The 15,038-nt window shown below is 45.2% G+C and overlaps 1 protein-coding gene across 8 annotated transcripts in view; it reads left to right on the top strand.

Moving 5' to 3' along the window:
- Positions 1-15,038, top strand: part of LEF1 (lymphoid enhancer binding factor 1) — a 69,859-nt gene that overhangs the window by 33,074 nt on the left and 21,747 nt on the right. For 6 of the 8 annotated variants that reach the window (XM_064417177.1, XM_064417176.1, XM_064417178.1 and 3 more), the window contains 3 exons: positions 8,031-8,163; positions 12,113-12,203; positions 14,390-14,473. In XM_064417177.1, the coding sequence (XP_064273247.1) occupies positions 8,031-8,163; positions 12,113-12,203; positions 14,390-14,473 (308 nt within the window). The remainder of the gene's footprint in view (positions 1-8,030; positions 8,164-12,112; positions 12,204-14,389; positions 14,474-15,038) is intronic. The other 2 variants (XM_064417182.1, XM_064417181.1) reach the window with 1 other exon arrangement.

The following is a 15,038-nucleotide window of genomic DNA, read 5'->3' as shown; positions in this document are numbered from 1 at the left end:
TGCTTTTTGGGTGTGGGGCTCATCTTTACATCAGGAAAAAGATGAGCTGTTCAGGATGGCCGAAGTTAAAGGACCTGCAGAAATCTGAGCTTAAAACAAGCATTGTCTGTCAAATTGTGGAGTGTTTGCTGGCAGCTGATCTCTATCTAATGAACTCATTGCTGAGTTTAGAGAGTAAAAGAAGTCATTGCAAAATATGGTAACAGGGAAAGTCTTTTCTGTGAGCATGTGGCTTTTCTGCTAATTAAATGCCCTATCAGTGATATTTCCAAAACCAATGGGCTGTGTAAAACTGGGTGTAATCTCTGTATATGTGAACTCTCAGTGCAGAAATTGACGTGGGCTTGTCCTCCCCTGATCAGAGCCTTACACGACCTGCCTGGCTCCCCACATGGTTCACCAGCACTCCAGGTCTTCTGACAGCCTTCCTGAGCAGGCAAGAACAAACAAATTAAGAAGTCATGGGAGAGAAGAAAATGGAGATAGCAGGGGATTTCTAATCAAGCTATTTTAATACTGGGTGTGCTTTAATCACTTACTTAATGGCAGTGCTTAATGAACACTTGAAATAAAGCATGTTTCTGTCAGATATTCAACACCCGTGTTTTTAAAGCTGTCTTGAGGGAACTCAAATGCTTATTACAACTTTTCAGCCAAAAAAAAAAAAAATCACAGTTGTGCTATAGTGCTATATTAATTTCCAAGATTGAAGGGGAGGGAGAGGTGAAAAAGTTGGAAAAAGACAAAAATGTAGACAAGCCAATAGTGGTGGTTTCTCACTAATGTTGCAATTAACCTGAATTTAGTGACTGATTATAATCCATCCAGCTAGATACTTATTCTAGGCTTTGTCAAATCCCATTTACGCTTTCCTTTGCAATGCTCCCCTGGCTGTTGCACTGAATTTTTTATTGCACACCAGCCCTTTGGGCTTCAGGCAGAGCAGTTTTCTCCAGTTCCTCTTGCCTGTCCTTGTATGCTTCCTGCTCTTTCAGCCATGACACCCCTTTGGTTCAGGTGCTGATCTTTGTGCCTGTGGACCGTGGCATGGTCCTTTTGGCCATGAAGCTGCCTTTCCATGCATTGCAGGCACAGCCACTTGCTCCTGGGCTTTGCAGAAAGGAAAGTGGTGTGAGCAACTGGAAAAAGGTCATAAACTTTTCCTGCTCCCAAATAATCATGGGAAGCTCTAGCACGCATCCTGGGTGCCTCATTTACCTGCTGATGATGTACTGGCAACTGCTCTCCAACTTCTAAGGGCTCCTGGCATGGTCTGGCTCTGGTTTCATAATGCAGTGTGTCCTTGGGAGATGGGGAAACTTTCAATAACTGACTTAGAGTAACTTTCTTGTTCTGCCCTTTCCTGACTCCCAGCACTAAGCGCAACTTAGTTCACTTAAAAAAAACCCATCAGTTGAATACAGTACATGAGGGAAAGGAGGACTTTTTTTCTGACCTCGTCAAGCCACCAGTCTGCCCCCTGAAATGTGTGGTTTTAATTTTAGTTTTGTTCTGAGTATGTGTTAGCAGTTGAGAAGCTGAAAGTTTCACATCAGCATCAATGCAGCATTTCACTGCACCTCCTTAAAATGGCGAGTCCCTGGGGTGTCCCCCCTGCTGTTGGTAAGCATGAAAGGTCAGTGAGATAAATGGCCTCCTGCTGCCCAGTTGTGAAGCAGGGTTAAAAGACTGCACCTTTTTTATTTGTCTTTCATAAATCACAGTATTCCTAAGCCCCTGTTTCCTGTGAGCAGTGTGTTCCTGTGGGTGTGCTTTCCTATCCCTGTTCCTTTTAGCTTCAGGTGAGGCTAAAAGTAATGCTGCAAGCCACTCCCACCATAGCCATTCTGGCATTTTCCCGACTGCACTGTCCAAGGGTTGGAGAAGGTTTTGAAAATTAGGCATAAAATTATCTCTGCTGTCAAGAGCTTCGAAAGAAGCTGGCTTTGGACATAAAACTCTTTTCTCTAAACAATGGTTTAGGACAGGGGAGTAACCTGAGCTCTCTATATATTGACCTTGCTGCATCTTTGCGAAGTTGTCTATGAAATGGGATTGTACAATTGCTCCCAGGGAGGTGGCAAATTGTGATTGCTATTACTGCTGGTGCTGATGAGCTTGTTTCTTCTACTGGTAACTAGTTTTGGCCAAAACACATTGCTGTTACCTCTTCCTTTTCCACTACTGGTGCTCCTTTGCTGAAGCCTGTCCATGATGAACCCAGATGTGGGCCTGGTTTTGACATTGCTCCAAAATGACATTCTTCCTGATCTTGCATTTTTATTGCAGCAGCTAAGTCAGCAAAGGCATAAATACAGAGTTAGTTTAGCCATTAAAGCGCTGTTGGTATTTTGAGAGGACAGCTGAAACTGCTGTCTTCTGGGTTGTTGAAACCTTCAGCCTAAGGATGATTTTGGGGCTCCAGAAATGAAAATAGGCTAAAAATGGGATGAATTTTTCTTGTCTCTTTAGATCAAGGTAGCCTCAAATTCTCCCACAATAACAGGACCATTTAGTCCTTTTATTTTGAAGTACTGCTATAACAGTAGTGGAAGGTTTGGAGACGTTTTGGTGATGGGGTTTTTTTTTGAGGAGCTATCTGTTGTGTTTTCCCCCTAAACTTAACAAACTTAATGCTTGCTGTCAAAATTTGAAATTGTGTCTTCAATATGACTCCCTCTTTCAGGAATGAAAGGGAATGCTTGCATTTATTCATCCTTCAGTTGGTTTGGTTTTTTTTTTTTAGTTGACTTATTTTAGTCTTAATTGAGAAGACCATCTGCTAGTATCTGTAACCAATGCATAACTTTCTGACAGGAGAGGAAGAGTGGACAGGCTGGGGCCTTTTTTTTGGCTTTTTAGAAGCGACTTCATGTTTAAAGAAAAGAGGAAAAACAAAAACCAACCCAGCACCTCTTTGGATGTTGCCGAGGGACGCTCGGGTCCTGTGTGCAGAGGCTTGCTTGCCTCATGCTTCTCTGCAAAGCTCCCTGCCTGCCTGCCACCTCCTTTGTAGATGCGTGTCCTTTGAAGGGTCATTAATTTAATATCTTTCTCTGTGCAGCAGCTGGAACAAATGGTGGCCCCAGCTCCAGCAGGAGCTCCCAGCTGCCCGCCTCGCCCAGCGCTGACCTACAGGCATTTTTGCCGTGGCTGTCTCAGGCTTTTTATAGTTTTTGCACACTTGTTGCATATAAGATACCTTACAGGTGTGGGCCTTCAGTGAAGCATTAGCTGGTTGCTTGGAGAGGGCTTGAGGTTCATTTTTTTTCTGGAGTCTTGCTTTTCTTCAGAAGCTTTTCAAAAATGAGGGAAAACTTAGTGGGTTCAGACTGAATTTGTGCCGCAGCGTTTCACCATGAACTCACCAGAGATAATCTGAACTGTGTCACAGTGTGCTCCTCGGATGAGAGGGCAGGCACATGTCTGAAATGGTGAGTGGCTCTGTGAGTGCAGGTGCAGCACTGCCAGTGCAGGGCACTCACAGGGGTCACCCAACCATGTGGCAGCAGCTGTGCCAGTGTTGCAGCCAGGGGATTTCTCACTCTGCTCCTTGCCCTGGCCAAGATGCCTGAGTAAGTTCAAGCTTTACCACTTGCAGACTGTGATTGCTGTTTGCAAGGGAAGTGTTTACTGTTGTCCTGACCTGTTCCTGAGTTACTTTAACACAGCAATAGCTTTAAACAGATGTCCAGTGCATAGCAAAGCTCCTGCTGGGATAATGCCGACTGCTGGGTCAGGGCCCTCTTCCCTGCAAGCTCTTACCCTTTGCCCACCACCATTGTACTTGGGATTTTGGGGTTTCATTTCAGGTCAGTCATAAAACTGAATAGCAGTTTCATCTTAGCCCTAACTGGCCAAATAATTTGGCTCCTGCTGTTTCCAGTACAGTTGATGTCCTTCAGGGGACTGTCCCCTGCCTGCACTGCCTCAGTTCAGCCTGAGAGCACATGCTTGGGAGAAATAAAAGATACCAACTGGGAAAGCCAAGCTGATGAGGAAAAGTGCTCCAGGGAGGGCTGCAAAGAGGCCAGTTCCCAAAGGATACTGGTGTGGTCTGTGCTGCAAGACTGTGCTCTGGAACTTGAGCCCTGGTGGCCGTGTGGTTTCTGAGACGGAGACCAGCGAGGCTGAGTCGCTCAGGAGTGTTCTTTGAGCTGAGTGCTATGGGGCACAGCTGTGTGTCCCTAGGCCAACAGAAATAGGCTATCCCTTTGCCAGTAGCCTTTTGTGTTTGTAACAGATAACACACGCATGATAAGGTGTCCTAAAACATAACAGGAGGTCTTGAAGTTGTAAACAACAGGTGCTCATTTTTAGTAATTTACTTTTTCCAAATCGCGTATCTTGTGCTGTGCTGTATGTCCCACTTCCTTTACTTTCCAGGTCATGTGAAGAGCCTTAGGCACAGAGAATGGAACTTCACTGGTGTGGTAATACATCATTTATGTGGTATCAAAGCTGTGCTAGGGACAGCTTCAACTAATGTTCAGCTTCTACAGATTGTCTTGGAAATGAGAATAGGAAGGGAAATTTAATCCTTATTCACTTTATTGTGGTTTTAGAATCTGCTTGAGTACCTACTTGCACCAAAATGCTATGTTTTGGTGGGTGGATGAAGTATAATTTCTGTACTGAAATACCGAAGAATCTCACGTAGGACAGTGTGTAATTATGTAATTGTCTCATTGAAGGCGTGTGGACCGATTGGGTTTTGCAGATTTTCAGGCTGTGCTGAGAAGACACTCTATGGACCGTGCCTGAATTAGATATAAATGTCACCAGTGTGCCAGGGAGAGCTGGTTGTGGGCTTGGTCAGCAGGTGCTCAGCAAGCCATGGGGAATGGAGTTCCCCCTGCATGGAGGTCATGTTGGCCAAGATTGGATCTCTGTCAGCCTCTCAAGTGTTTCTGCAGCTGTATGCATTGTCTTTGGAGGATTTGGGGAGACAAATGTAGTAGGGATGCCATGTTTATGGGAGGAGAAAGCCAGTGGGTAAGGACTGGGAAGCAGTAGAAGCAGTCTCATCAGCACAGCTTTGTACCTCAGTGTGAGGCAGGATTTGGCCATGGTTCCCAGCCCTGGAAAGCACTAGTGCCCACTGGGAGGAGTAGATGGTGGAAGGGGCTTTGGCAACATCCCCAGTCCAGGTGTCCCCAGGGTAAATGGTGCAGGGCAGTGTCCATGGGACTGGATGGGGTGCCTGGGGCCAATCCCTTACTGGAGCAGGGGGTGGGAGGGTTGAGAGGGTGGCAAGAGGGGCATCCATGTGCCTGCATATGAGGGCTTGGTCTCCTGCTCTGAACCCTCTCTGTGAGGAAGGCTCAGATAACCCATCTAGGTTGTCTTCTAGGGCAGGTGCCGTGGCAGAACCAGTTCAAGTCCGTAGGGCTTTTGGAAAATATGTCACCAGGCCTTTCTCCTCCTGGTTTCATCGTGCATGTGTCACCCTGTGTGTCCTCCTGCTGTCGATCACTGTGGCCATCTCAGTGGGACCAGAGGAAAAGGGGAGGCTCAGCCTGTGCCCAGTGAGCCCCTGTCTGCTGTCTTGCTGGGGCGACCTGCAGGATTTAGCTGCCAGAAATCCCCGGGTCTTCCCAAAGCAGTGTGGGGCAGACAGGCTGGGAAGCTTTGCATTATTGCTATTTTTTATTGTTACTTTTTTTTCCTCCCAATTTCTGGCTCTGCAGACCCCCAAATGCTCTTAATGGAGATATGGCCCGTTTATATGTTAATTTTAAGCCCGCTGACAAGCGGTTTGCTTTTCTCCCGACTTCTCACGGTTCCTCCTCCCGTTGAAAGCCGCTGCCATGGGCTTAGGGGATAAGGTGCCGAGAATTAGAAAATAAAATAAAATCTGCAGGATGCTGGAGAGCGAGGGGGTACAGGGATTGGCATGCTCCAAGTATAAATGGGTGATTTCTGAAAGCAAGGAACCCTGATACCAGGGGCGTGCATGACAATTACATCCAGTACAATACAAAATGTTAATTACTAAATTTTGAGAAATTAATGCTGATTAGCAGCTGTGTGTGTGTGTGACCTAAATACATCTATTGCTTATCTTTATTCATAATATACAGTTTATTGTTGATAAAGTAATGGCTGAATGGTGGGCTGGCCCATGAGTCTCGTAGCTAAAGACTGAGGCCTGATTTGTAAATCATCTGAAATTTGTTGGCATCTGTTTTTTGTGGAATTTATGCGGATGGGGAAGATGAATAGCAGTTTGAGCTATCCTCTTTACAACTCAACTCATAGATATTATTGAGAATTCATATTGCTTTTATTATTTGGTCACAAAAATGGACCTAATGCTTGTTGGCTTTAAAACACCTACTAGCGCTGCTTTCTCTCTCCATCTTGCAAAATATAAGACAAGGCCGAAGCTTAAATTAAAATCCTCAGGTTCTTATCTCTTTCCCACAGGAAAGCAAATCTGTGTTGAAAACCGTAAAATTAAGAGGAGAGCAAGGATAGCATAATTTAGCAAAAATTCATGGCACCAGATTCTGAGCTATATGACTGGAGGGATAGGTCAGACATTAAGAAGATACTGCCTGCTAATGCAAGTTCCTTAAGGTGGTGCTCTGGAAACAGGGAAAGCAGAAAATGCTGCACTGGTTCCTGTTTGCTCCCCTTTCCTTCACTCCTACCGGCCTTAACAATAAATTGAGTTGTCCATTTAATAACCTCTCTTTTACCAGAAGTCCAGAAAAATCATGGACTTGTGAATGGAGCTATGTCTTAACATCTGCTTTGTGCCAGAATTTCAATAGTGAACTCAATGAAAATTAATTTAATTTGTCTCTTTCAAATTATTTTTCTTTTTCAATTCCGTATGTTTGACAGGCTGTCCTTGCTGTCAGCGTGTCTGTCTGAAGGATAGCTTTATTTTTTGGGGGGGCGGGGGTTGTTAAAAACCTATTTGTTTCATATTTTTTTGTGCTAAGGGGCCAAGTTAGTGTGGCAGGACACAAATGAGGAGTGCCTGTTGCATGCTGGCATCATCACTGTGGCTCGTCCCATGGTGGAAAGAGCAACTTGAGTTTCAAGCAGCATTAATAATGCAGGATTTCATTGGAATTGAGGAGTTCTGTTGTCTTGCAGTCTTGATCTTAGGGGGTAATTTTGGACACCATCCTTCTGTCATTCTGCCTGCCTCCTCCCCTTTGCCTCTGTACTCTGGGAAGTGCTGGTGGGAAGTGTGCATCTTGCCCTGCAAGGACATCACCTTATGGCACCCATTTCAGGACCTTGTGGGTGTTTGTAGCACTTTGAGTTCTCCTTGATAGAGTCAGAGGTCTCCCAGCTGTCCCATGTGCTCAGCAGGTCTCCCCTCTAAATGACCCCCTTGAGAAGCCACGGCCAACAGCTCATGTATGAAATCAGCCTTCTGAGGGTGACCCTTTAGTTACCCAGTAGACACACAAGAGTTTTCAACCAGAGTTTGTAAAACTGCAAGGGAACTTGCTGTTCCTCTGGTGATGGCAGGCCATGCAGGAAGAGCAGTGGGGAGGAAGAGGGAGGTTGATGAAGCTTTTAAGGCTGGAGATACGGCAAACCTGTACTTTAAGCTTTCTTTTTTTAAATGCTGTTCCTGTAACCAAAGGGTTTCTCCAGCGCTGCTGCTGACTCTGCTGTCCTGGGTCACAGCCCTTGGTGCACAGTGCCTGCCTGCCCGGCACGTTGCTCCTGCTGCCCTGCAGCTCTCCATTTGCCATTTCCGCAGCCCTGTCTCAATGTCTCCCAAATGCCTTTCTTCCTGCTCCCAGCCTCCACCCATTTCCCCGCATTTCCTCAATATCTGCATCCCTCTTCGGGTGCCAGTGGTTTGAGGATGCCGATTCTGGCAGCAAACCTGCTTTCCATCCACTAGCCCCAATGTCATGTCTGTCCATCTGTTTCCCCCGCTTCAGTAATGCAAATATTTAAAAATAGCATTTTGGAAATGTTGGGTGGTTTGGTTTTTTCTCAAAACAGAAGCCTCACCTGGCTAACACAATTTAATCTTTGTTCTTCTCTTGCAGTCCAACAAGGTGCCCGTGGTACAGCCTTCTCATGCGGTTCACCCCCTCACCCCTCTTATCACCTACAGCGATGAGCACTTTTCCCCGGGGTCACACCCGTCTCACGTCCCCTCCGACGTCAGCTCCAAACAAGGTGAGCCCATCCTTTCCCAGCACGGCGGGGATGCAGGGTGGCCCTGCTGCCCTTTGTGCTGCTGACAGAGCCAATATTACCAATCTGTAGTGTTTTAGAGGTGCATATGCCCACTTTCAGAGATGGTAGTTCTGCCGTGATGCTGATGCTTAACTTGGCTACTTAAATTTTTATGTTCCTTCTAATGTGATAATTTGGGCTTGCTTTTCTCATCAAAGTCTTTCAAAATCTCAGTAAACAGCAGCCAGTCTTCACCATCTCCTGTGGTGCCCAAGGCTCGCAGCATGCAAATACAGAAGGGGCAACCATCCCTCACCTCGAAAACAGGGGACAAGTGCTTCAGTAGTGGTGCTATTGAAAGCTTTTCTTTCACTTTATTTTGTGTCCTTGTATTCTGGCTGTCCATATTCTTGTATATGTCAGTTAGCATAATCAAAGCATAGCCCATAAAAATAGTTTTGAGCCTGTGCAAGTAAAAGCTTTACAAATCTGACAGTTTTTAACCTTCTTGTGCTGGCTGCATTCTGCAGAAAGCATCTTTTTAGATGTCCGAGTCATGCATGTCAGTTTTCTCTGTTTTCTCTAGGACCCCTTAAGGCAAACACAAAAGCCTCCTAGATCCACATCTGGAAATGTCAGACCAGCCCTGCTCAGGGTCAGTCTGCAGGCCCCAGGGAAGAGCAGACAGTCTCCAAAGTGTCAATCCCAGCCTGTGCCAAGTGCTGCTGCCCAGTACCCAGGAGAACACAAGGGATTCCTGGGAAGGGTGTGCTTGCTTGCAATGGGTTGCAGGAGCTGGGGAGGGATGTGGTGGAAGTTGGGGAGGTGCAGGGGGAGGACTGGCCATGGCCATCATGGGGCTGAGCCAGGGTTTGGTAAGAACCTCAGCAGAAAAAGCCTGCATGGGAGAGCTGCTGGTGAGGAGGGAAGGAGAGAGAGCAGAGGCTTTACAAAGGCATGCACTGTAGTCTGGATATCTCTGCATGGGCAGGAAGCCTGTCAGTGCCACGACTGGTCCTGGAGGGTGCCTCTCCCTGCCTCTCTCTGTGCTCGTGTGTTCCACCACGCGCTGTGGCACCCATTTTTGACAAAATCCTGAAGCTCTGCTTTACCTGGGCACACATCCATATGCACAGTTGTCCCATTTATCTGAAGAGGCTTTTAGTCATCATTGTTCAGGGAGAGAGACTTTTTTTGTCCTGTCTTTCCCTGAATGCCTAGGTTTTATTTTGGCTGTGCTATGGAGATAATAACATGGGCTACATCCAGAAAATGCTTTGGCCTGGTGGCTCTGTGTGGTTTTTGCTGTTTGTTGGTTAGGTTTTGTTTTTTTCTAGGGAGGGGGAATACAAAAAGCACTCTGCCTGGAAAGCCTGGCCTGTAAATACGCATACAATATCGTTTTCAACTTGGAAGAAGCAAATGGAGACCTCCTGTCCTCATTTGTCTTCCTCCTTTGCATCAGTGCCCAGGAGAAGGATATTCACACTCATTCCTTGAAATCCCAGGGGTGCCATGCGATAAGAGAATGGGATTTCCACCTCTTGCAGAAGCTGGCTGTGACAGCTGGGGCACAACCCACTGCTGCAGTTTGTGAGCTTAAGAGGTTTCTGCTTACTGCATGCTGAGTTTGCCCTTCTGTGCCCCATCTTTTTGCCTTTACCCCAGTTTATTTTTGTATTCCTGTACAGCAGACTCCAACTGAACAACATCTGGTTTGTTGGTTTCTTGTTTCTGCTGCACATCCTCTCTTCTGCTTCTTCTCTACCCTCTCCCCTGTCCATCATCCCACCAGTCACGAGTGCAAGCCTGCGGAGGGCCTCTGCCAGGAGGCACAAAGCTCATTGCCCTCTGGAGTTCCTGAACAGGCTCTTGATCCCTTTGCTCAGTGTCTGGCAGAGATGGAGATGGATGATGTGGATAATGCAGGCTGGAGACTACTGGTTTTGTCTGGGATGGTCTCCTTGATGTGTGTGGTCTTTCCGTCCGTACTCCCTGTTTCGGCGCCACCGGCGTGTGGGAGCAGCCGCAGTGAAGTAGCCCATGCAGTTGCTGCAAAGAGAGGATTTTTTTTTTCCCTCAGGTCCTCTGCCAAACGCCTCCAACCATTGTTTCTGTCCTCGCCTCCCACTGTGGGTCTGGAACAAGGCACTGCCCTGGCGCCCTAGCCCTGGTGCCCTCCTCCCACCAAAATCCTCCAACAAGGGGGTCCACAGCTCGCCCTCAGCACTGCCTCTCGCACCCAGGGCACTTTGGGATGGACACACAGCACCGCCTTCCTAAAGGCAGTAATTTCTTTATTTTTTTAATTTTATTTTTATTTTTTTCTTAACCCTCTCAAGAGAACTTGCTTTGGAGGGCACTGGCCATGTGGTAGCTCTGTGTGCTCCTGAGGGTGCTAGGTGATGGTAGCCCTCCATAAGGGGCCAGAAGTTTTGGATTAGCAATAACAACTGTGCATTAGTTAAGAGAGAGCAGTGTTGTCTTCATGGGTCAGAACTGCAGATTCTGGGGAAGGAGTGGCCCAGCTCTTTGTGCCAAACCTGGTCTGGCTGGGGCAAGGTCATGTCATCACTTCCAGGAGCATCAGTCATCATCAGAGATGTGAGAGATGAGACTCTGGGCTTCTTTTACACCTTGTTTGGTTTTCTTTTCTTTTAGCCACTCGGAAAGAATGCTTCCTCTCATGTAAAAGCCCTGGGATATGTAAAGTGTTTCCTTTCCTGTCAGCTACCAGCTGTTATACACCTTTGAAAAGACAGCTGGCCAGAAATTGGATCCTCACTTAGGGTGTGGTTCCAAGTCTGAAAATTCAGGTTTTTTGAGACAATGACACCACTGGTATTATTTTCTGTGCTTTCCTGTACATGGTCCTGACAGATATTCTTCAAATCTTGTAATTAAATTCAGAAGATTTAAGTACAAACTGGCAGAGGAATAAATCAGTAACATCAGTCTGTAAACTAAGTCTCAAGATAGCACACGCTCAGTCTTGGACTTTTGGAGTGTCACCACATAAATATTTAATACCCTTTTAAAGCAGCTGATTTAGCTGTGAAGTAGACTTAACAATTCCTTCTGCTTCACCCCCTCTTCCCCAAACACATTTAAATAAACCAATGTCTTTGTGGCCTCTGCAACTGTAATTCCATGTCTCCTGGGGGCACAAGGTTTAGGTGAAGAATGGAGACCACAGACCCTTTTGGGATAAGGATTAGCTTTAATCTTGAGGTGATTCTTGCAGTTGTAGGACTCTGTGTTCTGGGGAATGTGAGCTGATGGATCATTCCTGATGGGACTCTTATTTTTCCATGAAATACTGCCATTGCAAAACAGATTGACCTTGGAGCCCACAGGAGTCAACTTGATGAAGAGCTTAGTTGGAACTGGAGTGACAATTGGAAGCCAAATGAATCATATCAAGTGTGACCATTACAGGCCTGAAAATGATTCTTAATTAACCACTGATCCTCTGTGGTAGCAAGTTTCCAAAATCTGTGAATCCATAAGGGGACCCATGAAAATATAAAAGTAGCAATTTACCTAATCTAATAGCTCTGCTGTGCTGCCTCTTTGACAATGCTTTATTTTCCCCTTGTTTCATGATGTTTTAGAAGAGGTCCTCAGGATCCTGTTGGGCTTGGTGAGACCATTGAGAGGACAGCAGCACCTAATGCACTTCACAGGAGATCTAAACTTGCACAGGTCCTTACCCATACATTTATTTCCTCCTTCCCTGTTGTTTTTTCTGGTATCTCTCTTTGAATTGCAGTATCGTGCACAAATTGTTTTACAGGTGGCTGTGGAACTCTTTGCTTTTAACACTACCCAAGAAGGTGGTTATTCCTTATCTACAGCACTAGTTCCACTGTAGTATCAGCTGGGAACTGTAGGTCATATATGGAGTATTTTGAGAGGAAATCACTCATTTTTCTGTGCTTTTTAACAGGCATGTCCAGGCATCCTCCAGCTCCTGATCTCCCTACCTTCTATCCCTTGTCTCCAGGGGGGGTTGGACAGATAACACCACCTCTTGGCTGGTAAGACTTTTTAGCTTCTTTTCAGACAGGTGCATGTTCACACCATTCACTATTGTTGAATCAATTGCAGCAATTACAAAATAATAATAATGTCATTCCAGTAAGAAATTGCTGCTTTATTTTAGTTGAAAAGATGAAAAAACAGTCGATCTTTGAAATTAAATGAATGTGTTTTTTGAACACGTACAGGAATTGAAGTGTGTAGATTTCACTTTGAAGTCTGTATGTTTCTTATGGTGCAGATTTGTGGCTCGTAGCTTTTGGAAAGATAGCAGGACACAGTCTCAAGTAATTAAATGTAAATTTTAATAAACAAAATTGCAATTACTGAGGAGAGGGGAGGTAAGAAAGAACTTTGAAGTGTGGGGGGTGGGGGAGGAAAATTTTGAAATTGCCCCAAATGGAGAACAAACTTTTGTAGCCTGCTGCTTTTTACAGTTTCTGTATGGAGAGAAGCCTCTGTCCCTGGGAGATCTTGCTGCTCTTGCTAATACTAGCACTCTCATGATCTCTTGCTGCCACTCAGGGTGTCATTTTTCTTTTGGAGGAAATGTGGTATTTTCTGAGGAATATATTTGGCAGGGTGCTTCATATCTGCTTGGGGTAGATACGTACTTGCCTTTGATTCTCTTGGAGCAGGGAATAGGGCAACTCAGCCACAATTTCAGTGCTTTAGAATCTGTATTGTGACTAGTCTGTGCCCATGCAATGAGGGATGCAGATTTTTTTTATTTTTTTAATGTCTCCATGGGAGGGAAACATGATCCAGACGACAATAGGCAGAGAAAGTAAAGAGCAGAAGATGGTGAAATGTTGTAAAGCTGGCATATCTTTCAGGAAAGGCCACATGCCTTTTTGGAACAAATAATTAGTAGATATCAAAATAAAATATGGAATTATCTGACAATCTATTTTTTTTATCTTTTCCCCCCACCCCCTTCTGCATTTTGCTGCTTAGCTGACTCCTCACTTCTACTGCCACCAGGCAGTTGCTAGCATGCATTTTCCAGATGTGGTCAATTATTTCTTGTGAATGGTTTCTCAGAGCAGAAACTGGGGGGAGGGAAGAGGGGAAAAGAGAAGAGGAGAGACAAGATCCAACCTTTCAAGGCTCAGGGATGTGTTCAGCAGCACTCACCAACAGCAGGACATACTCAGCTGTCCCTTATGCTGTGGCTCCCTGCTGTGAGGTAGCACTGTTGAGATTTCCTTCAACTTTTTTTTTTTTTTTCATTTCCTCTTCCCTTTGAGCACCGTTCATTTCCAGTAATATGCTCCAAGAGTGAAATCTGTGTCCTGAACCAAGGCCAGGTTGCATTTTTCTCATCTGAGAGCTGACTGACCAGTCAATAAGCAACTGTTTGAATAGGATTGATGTGTGTGGTGTCCCTCTGGCTGGTAGAGGTGTTTGGGCTGGTCCTTGCTCACATTGCCATCGCATGCTACTTCAGGGTGCTCATTGTAGTCATCAAGTAATGATGGTAAAAATTAAAGACCTCAAATGATGGACTGGTGGCAAAATATTCTGTATATATGGGAGTGCAAAGGAGGCAAAAACTTCACACAAGCTTCTCTTACTGGATTGCAAAGTTTGATCTTTAAGTAGTAAGATAGGCTGGTGTCACTGTGGGCTTTTATGTGGTTGGGTTGTGGTTTTTTTATGGAATCAGTTTCTACTTAGAAAAGCTGTCCACTTGTACCTTACTATAGCATATGCTAATGGAGAGAGTTCCAAGTTTTCAAAGAATTAATAAAACCGTTCAAAAGGCTTTTTAGCTTAATAATTCACCAACTGGTGTTCTCACTCTGATCTACAGTAGAACTATTCGGAATAAGATGCTTTTTTCCTAAGAGCTTGTTTAACAAATCTGATTCCAGTGCTTCTAAAACTAGGTGAGAGAGGGATAGAGATAGAGAAGTGTGCCTGAGTATGTGTGCCTTGGGGGAGGAAGGCTGTTTTGCTTTCCCTCCCAGTGGAAACTTAGATTGGGAATCTTTCAATAGCAAGGGAGAAAGTTCAAAGCATTTAAGTATTCATTAGTTTCATTAGCAGAACTCTTGAAAGGGTTAGCTCTTAGTATTTATTTGTGACTAGTACTGAGTTCCCATCAAGAGCTTGTAACTCTAGACTAACCATTGAGTACCATATCATATGATTGATGGGTTCCTTTCTTCTGTGACCTCAGGCAAGGTCAGCCTGTATATCCCATCTCGAGTGGATTCAGGCAGCCCTATCCATCCTCACTCTCAGTCGACCCTTCCATGTCCAGGTAGGTGTAGGAGGTGAATGACTGACTGGGGAGTAACTGCTGGCATTAGAGGGCAAGTTGCTCTTCTGCTTGCATCTTGGTCTGCCTTTGCTTGCTTTTCAGTCAGCTAAACCCTTATGCATACATTTTTATTTAACCTTTGTGTGAATATGCAGTTTGCCTGGATCCCACACTGGTCTCATTCAGCATTTTCTTGTCAGTCTCTGAAGTGTTGCAATGAGGAGCACCCAGTGAATTGTCAACAATTAATTGAGCTGTTTCATCTGAAATGAGTCATTAGTTCATTTCTAGATGCAACACATGGTGTTGTGCATAGCATCCTTGGGTTTTGCTCATGTCAGTATGCAACCAGGTGGATTGTCACTCTAGTCTACGTTCTCTAGTTCCAATTTCAAAGTTGTTGGTAATTAGTCTTGAATCATAGGTAATGCTCTGTGTGGAATCTTGCTCACAAGTAGGTATTTTGTAGCCCAAAGCCACTAATGGCAGGGGATGCCAGCACAGTAATTGCACTGGTGTGTGACTCAGGCACTGTGTTTTTATGTCTAAGTGCAAGCAAGCAATG

This window comes from Passer domesticus, chromosome 4, assembly GCF_036417665.1.
Source record: "Passer domesticus isolate bPasDom1 chromosome 4, bPasDom1.hap1, whole genome shotgun sequence".
Lineage (NCBI taxonomy): Eukaryota > Metazoa > Chordata > Aves > Passeriformes > Passeridae > Passer > Passer domesticus.
This window is presented reverse-complemented; position numbering and strand designations above follow the sequence as displayed.